The sequence below is a fragment of the Dromaius novaehollandiae genome, unplaced genomic scaffold, assembly GCF_036370855.1.
Source record: "Dromaius novaehollandiae isolate bDroNov1 unplaced genomic scaffold, bDroNov1.hap1 HAP1_SCAFFOLD_31, whole genome shotgun sequence".
NCBI lineage: Eukaryota > Metazoa > Chordata > Aves > Casuariiformes > Dromaiidae > Dromaius > Dromaius novaehollandiae.
Window position 1 is genome coordinate 3,606,829 of NW_026991289.1, and position 6,740 is coordinate 3,613,568.

General features: G+C 55.5%; 1 protein-coding gene across 1 annotated transcript; it reads left to right on the plus strand.

Annotated features, from left to right (window-relative positions):
• Positions 1 to 1,191: 1,191 nt before the first annotated feature.
• Positions 1,192 to 2,094, plus strand: LOC135325529 (olfactory receptor 14C36-like; the record flags this gene model as incomplete). Its single annotated transcript, XM_064503653.1, has 1 exon — positions 1,192 to 2,094. A coding segment is annotated over exon 1 (903 nt), but the record flags the coding sequence as incomplete, so codon positions are not given.
• Between the last annotated feature and the right edge of the window lie 4,646 nt (positions 2,095 to 6,740).

Here is a 6,740-nt window from a genome sequence, read left to right on the forward strand (position 1 = left end):
GGGAGCTGCGGGTGATTGATTCGGATACAGATACCTCTGTTCAGAAGGGTGAAAGAGGAGATGGATTCCTCCCAGGGTTCTTCTCTTTCAGAGACTTATGGGCTGGATGCTAATGTCATCTCTTCCTCAGGACATGGAGAGTATTCCCACGGGGTCACTGTATGAAATCCCCCTCACTCAGCTCAGGGCATCCATCCCCAGAAACTGCCCTCCCACCCCACCCCCAAATACATGTTGCTGTTTGCTATCTGCATGTACCCAGTGTGGCAGAGCATCTGGTGAGTGCTAAGGAACTGAAGTTACAGATGAGTTTCAAATACGAAAAGGCAGTTTTGTTCTGGGGTCATGCTTGTGGTTTTGGCTGGGTACCAGGGCTACACTTGTGTGCACACCCAGAGCACTTCGGTCATTAGCTCCTTACCTGGCCCAAGAATTTCCTGGCCAGTCATCTGCACAGGTGAGACAATAGGTTGTCCTGAGACGATGGACCACCTTGAAACTAGGTGCTTGACTGGACCTAGGCAATTAAATATTTGACTGAGAGTTATGGCAGCCCTGCAGGTAGGAATTTCTGTAGGTTGTAGAAATCCCCCCATGGCAAATATTGCTGTGTCTAGTCCAATTTGTATGCTGAAATGTGTTGATAAAAATCCTGGGTGGGGTATCCTGAAGTGTCCTTGTTGCAAAAGTGATCAGAGTGTGCATAGCTAAGACATTTGTAAATAGTCCATACAAAGTGTTCCTGCAATTATTGCCACATACTATGTGGTTAAGGTGCATCAACAGCAATGAATTATGTATGTGCTGGGTGGTCACGTGGGTTCCCAGCCAACTGGAGTAGAACTGAGCCAACCAGGGGTTCAGGAGTCTCACCTACTCCAGCTGACAGCACTGCAAGGACACTTTGTCACTGCACAACGACTGACCATCCTGTTTTGATTCTGAGTGTGTGTGTAACAAGCAGGGCTGACTCCTCTGGAGCCCATGGACAGAGGACCCTGTTCCCCATGGTATACTCTGAAAGCAGAGATTAGAGCAGAAGTAGAGGAGGTGAAGAGAGGTCCTCCTGGTAAGGAGAAAGGACGTGTGGGGAGTTGCTCTGAGAAATGCTGTGGGTTTTGTTCAAAGTCAGTCCTAACTTGTCAATATCTTTTCCTCCCTGGACAGTCCTCCAAAGCGCAGAGGCAGCAAATGTCCAACAGCAGCTCCCTCAATGAGTTCCTTCTCCTGGACTTTGCGGACAGGCGGGAGCTGCAGCTCTTGCACTTCTTGCTCTTCCTGGGCATCTACCTGGCTGCCCTCCTGGGCAACAGCCTCATCATCACAGCTGTAGCCTGTGACCACCACCTCCACACCCCCATGTACTTCTTCCTCCTCAACCTCTCCCTCCTCGACCTCGGGTTCATCTCCACCACTGTCCCCAAATCCATGGCCAATTCCCTGTGGGACACGACGGCCATTTCCTACACAGCATGTGCTGCCCAGGTCTTTTTCTTTGTCTTCCTAATTTCAGCAGAGTATTGTCTCCTCACTGTCATGGCCTATGACCGCTTTATTGCCATCTGCAAACCACTGCACTACAGGACCCTCATGGGCAGCAGAGCTTGTGTCAGAATGGCAGCAGCTGCCTGGGCCAGTGGTTTCCTCTATTCCGTGCTGCACACTGGGAACACATTTGCAATACCACTCTGCCAAGGCAACACCATGGACCAGTTCTTCTGTGAAATCCCCCAGCTCCTCAAGCTCTCCTGCTCAGACGTCTACCTCAGGGAAGTTGGGCTTATTGTGGTTAGTATCTGTTTAGCTTCAGTGTGTTTCATTTTCATTGTGCTGTCCTACGTGCATATCTTCACTGCTGTGCTGAGGATCCCCTCTGAGCAGGGCCGGCACAAAGCCTTTTCCATGTGCCTCCCGCACCTGGCTGTGGTCTCCCTGTTTGTCAGCACTGTCATGTTTGCCTACCTGAAGCCCCCCTCCCTCTCCTCCCCAGCTCTGGATCTGGTGATGTCCATTCTGTACTCAGTGGTGCCTCCAGCAGTGAACCCCCTCATCTACAGCATGAGGAACAAGGAGCTCAAGGAGGCACTGAAAAAACTGATTCAACTGGTACTAGTTCAGCAGCAATAGGCTGCTCATCCCTCTTTGTAAGTGACTTGAATTTATCTCAGACAACTCTTGTGGTTTGGGCATTCTCCCTGTGATAATCATGTTTGTACAGAAGTGTTTGAATTCATCCCACTTCTCCAGAGGCACAAACCCAGCCTGTCTGAACAAGAGGCTTTCTGTGAATATGTCTATCACTGTTTCGGAGCTGGCCTGGTTCTAATAAAAGACTATTTCCTCAGTGCTGTGCTTGAAAGTTGATTTCATCTTCCAAGGCTGGAGCCAATAATTCACTCAAGGGTTTTCACCCTGAAAGGGCCTGTTGCTTTTCCAGGGCTCTCCATGGGCTCAAGGCAATGAGCTCATGGGGTGCTGTGTTAGGGAATGAGGGCTGCATTCAGCTCTGACTTGTGGGTGCCCAGTGTTCCTGGAGGTGCTGAATGGTCAAGCGGTATCTGCCTGGGACTGTCTGCCCTATGGCAGGACTGGTGACAGATGCCCACAGTGGGGACCCTGCAGGCATGGAGAAGGGAGCCTGGAGAGTGGTTCATGTCACCTTCATTGAAACACCGTGGACTCACTAGGGACACACCTGAACACAGCCTGAGCCATTTGAAATGTCCTGTGATTGCTCAGAGCATCATCCACACCACAGACCCCTTGGTAGGGGTTGTCAGGTGCAATGGTGCCTGTCGAGCTGGGCCTGCTTCTCGCCCCAACCACCATGGCCAGTGTGGAGTCACCCCATGGCCCTGGGGCACCACAACCCGCTCGCTCTGCAGAGCAGCACCACCAGCTCGGGGCCCTGCGGGGAGCATAGGGGAGGCTCCAGGAGTGGCCAGGCAGGCCAGCACTGATGCACTCCCTGGGGTGAGGACACACATCGGTGGGTTTGTGGGGCAGAGCCAGGTCTCGTGGAGGGGAATCAAGACATGCCAGGCGCAGGAGAGTGGAGGCCATTTCCAGCCCTGGCTGCACAGCCCAGGTTTATGGGCGAGTTTTGCTGTGCAGCCAGCTCGTTCCTGCTGGGCTCAGTGCCTGTATCGAGGGGAAAAGCCAGGCCTAGGCAGCCTCTCTCCTGGCCCAGACCCCAGCAGGCCCTGGGGATGGCTGTGTGCTAACCCCTGTGTGGGGCATGGCCAGGGCTGGGTAAGGTGCAGAAACTGTGGAGGCTGCCAAAGCAGGAGGGCTGTGGGGGACAGGGCACCAAAGGCTGTCACAGGCACTGTGCCAGGGGGATGTTGGCCTGGCCGACGAGCTCTTGTTCTTGCTCCAGCTGCTGGAGCAGAGGCCGAGGACCAAGAGGTCCCTCAGGCAAAGCTGTGCTCCGTGGGGAGCTGCCCTGAGCACCGCAACAGGCAGAGCACACTCCTTGTATGTCCCCGTCCTGCTGGGAGGGTGGCACGGGCACCAGGGAAATGGCCTGTTTCTGCCTGGGGTCAGTGTGGGAGTTTGGCCTGTGAAGTGAATGCGACAGCCACTGCTGCTGAAACACCGGCCACGACCCCTCGCTGCAGCCCCCACTGGCCCCTGCCCCTGCCGACCTGCCCCTGCCAACCTGCCACCACCCCGGGCTGCCTCATCCTCTGTCTCTCTTCTCCCCACTGCAGGGACCAGTGATGCAGCAGGAGCTGGCACAGCCCTACAGCCGCTGCCCGGCCCCTGGCCCTCCCCTCCTGCCTGCCAAACATCACATCCATCTTCAAGAAGGACAGGAAAGAGGATCTGGGGAGTGATGGGCTGGTCAGCGTCACCTCAGTCCCTGGGGAGCAAATCTTCCTGGAGCTAGTTCCAGCCACATGAAGGCGTTGGGAACAGCCAGCATGATGTCATGAAGGTCAAATCGTGCCTGACCAATCTCACTGCCTTTTGTGACAGAATGACTGGCTGTGTGGACAAGGAGGGGTGCAGTGCATGCACTCCTTGAATGTAGGAAGGCCTTTGACATGGTCTTCCATAACATCTTTGTAGCCAAACTGGGGAGAGGTGTGGTAGAGGAGTAAGCAATGGAGGGTGTGGGAAATGAGCTGGAGGCCGCCTGGCTCAAAGGGTGGAGAGCAGTGGTACAAAGCCCGACTGACTAATTGTTACCAGTGATGTTCTTCAGAGGTCAATACTGGAGCCAATGCTGTTTGTCTTTGTGAATGATTTAGATGGTGGGATGGAGTGGACTCTCAGCCAGTTCATCAATGATGCCTAATTGGGGCGAGTTGCTGACCTGTTGGAGGACAGGGCTGCTAAGCAGAGGGGCAGCACAGGATGATGATATGGGCTGATGGGAACATGGGGAGTTCAACCAAGTCCGGTCCCTGAGATGAAATAACCCCCACCAGCAGGACACGCTGGGGCTGACTGGCTGGAAAGCAGCTTTGCAGGAAAGGACCTGGGGGGCCCGGTGGACAGCAAGTTGACAAGAAGCCAGCAGGCTGCTCCTGTAGCAAAGATGGCCACCCTTATCCTGGGTTGTATTTGCAAGAGTGCAGACAGCAGGGCAATCGCACTGGAACAGATGAAATCTCCTGGCAGCCTCAACCAAAGAGAAGCAAGATAAAGAAAGGTCAGAAGATGACAAGCCCCATGGGCAGGAGGGGACCGGCAGTTCCTGACAGCGCAGCTGCAGCAGCAAGCTCTCAGGCAACAGCCAGGACATGCACGACACAAACAGCACACCTCGGAAAGGAGAACAGCACTTGGCTTTTATTGTGTGCATGCAGGCACAGATGACAAGGGGCAGCTCCTCACTCATCCTCAAGCCTGCAGCCTTTCCAAACACACTGTGCTGTTTGCACAAGCCAGAACACCCCAAGGACATGGGAGCAACGGCAGTCCCGGAGCTCCTGGGACAAACTTGCCCCAGGGCAGGGAGAGACTGAGAGCTGCAGGACACAGCTGGTGTCTTGGTGCTGCAAGCAGGCAGCCACTGGCCTGCAAGGGCCCAGAGGAGCCTTGGGAATGGGCCGTGCTCAATGCTCCAGAGGAAGGCGAAAAACCCCCAGGGACTGCTGCCAATGTGTCCTGGGGGAAAATTCCTTCCTGACCCCAAAGCTGGCGATCGGCTGTTCCCTGTGCATGTGAGCAAGGCCTGCCTCCCGGCCAGCCCTGGGAGGCTTCCCAGCCCCACCGGGGCTCGACACCAGCGCTGGCCGACCCCTTTCCTCTCTCAACCTGCAGCCACCTTAGGGGCTCCAGAGAGTGGCCAAAACAAAACAAAAAAAACACACACAGACCTGACAGAGCTGGGGGGAAAAAAATCTTTCCCGGGCCCTGCAGGAAACCACTGGCTGCTCCAGAGGGTTGGTGGAGAGGTATGACACTGAGGATAACCACCTGGAACAGCCTCACATCCCATGCCCTGCATTTCCTGGGTGCTGCATCTGGCGCCGAAGCACATCTGCACGGGGAGCTTTGGAATGGTCTTTGGCTGCCGAGAAAGGATGTCCTTGTTCTTTGCAGGCCCTCGAGTTCACTTTTCCCACTGATCTCCTGCTGAAAAGGCCTGGTGCCCTTGGGCATCTCAAGGTGTGTGGGGGTCTTCTCATGCCAGCAAGGGGTTGCTCCAGTCTCTGAAGGACCACAGCTACATCCGGCTTGGAATCCGAGCCTGCTCGGAGCATGACTTGGATCAGAGCACCTGCAGAGAACTCTTCCAACGGAAATTCTTCCACGATCCAATGGCTACACAACAGCTGAATCAGCTGTGAGATTCAGCCCATTGCCTTCCCATCAGGAAACGCCTGGGCACAGTCTCTGCTCCCAGAGGAAGGGCTGCTGACAGTGGCGGGAGGTGTCACTTCCATTTCCCACCGGAGGCATGCACAGGCCAGCAGTGCCCAGCAGCGCGACACGAGGACAGGAAGAAAGCTTTCCAGCCTGCTTGCCTTGGCCTCGTTGGGTCAGCTCAACTGACGGGGCTTCGAAGAGACCTGGAGCTGGCAGCTGCTGACCTGCCTCTGCTTTCCGGAGAGGGAAAACACTGTGAAAACATTGCTGTCCCTTGGTATTGCTCTCTCTGTCTTTGGAGGTGTCCCAGGCAGAAGAGGAACAGGATCAGCAGTCTTGCTGAGGCTCAGACAAGCCAAAGGCCCAATCTTAGAGCAGGTGCTGGGCACTGCAGCAGCACTCTCTCCCCCCAAGTACGTGCTCCCCAACAAAAGCCCTTGCTGGTGCAGGCCCTTGTCCCATCAGGCTGGAAGCACTTCCTCTGAAGAAAGGCGGCTATCGGTCCCCAATCAGCAGGCAACCTCTTCTATGCCCATGCTGCTGCAACCTGCCACCGGTGCAGACTGGCACGAGACACCAAGCACAGGCGAGGAGAACTGGCACCTCCGAGAGTCCCTTGTCCTCAGGGGGAACATTGGTGCCATGATGGGGAAGGGCCGCCTGCTTGCCAGTTCCAGCAGCTCTGCGAGGCTTTGCCAGGGAGCTCGGACCTCCCCTCTCCATCAGGCTCTCAGCAGTCCTCATCCCAGGGAGCCATTTCCTGAGGCTCTTTCGAAGACCCATCTCTGCTGTCCCAGGTCAGGCACTGAGGGCCACTTCGCTCAGCAGGCCAGCAAAGGTGCTGCACGTGGGGCAGTTGCCACAGGCCAGGTCGTGGCCACATGCCACGAGCATCACGAGCTGCTCTAGGTCATTTG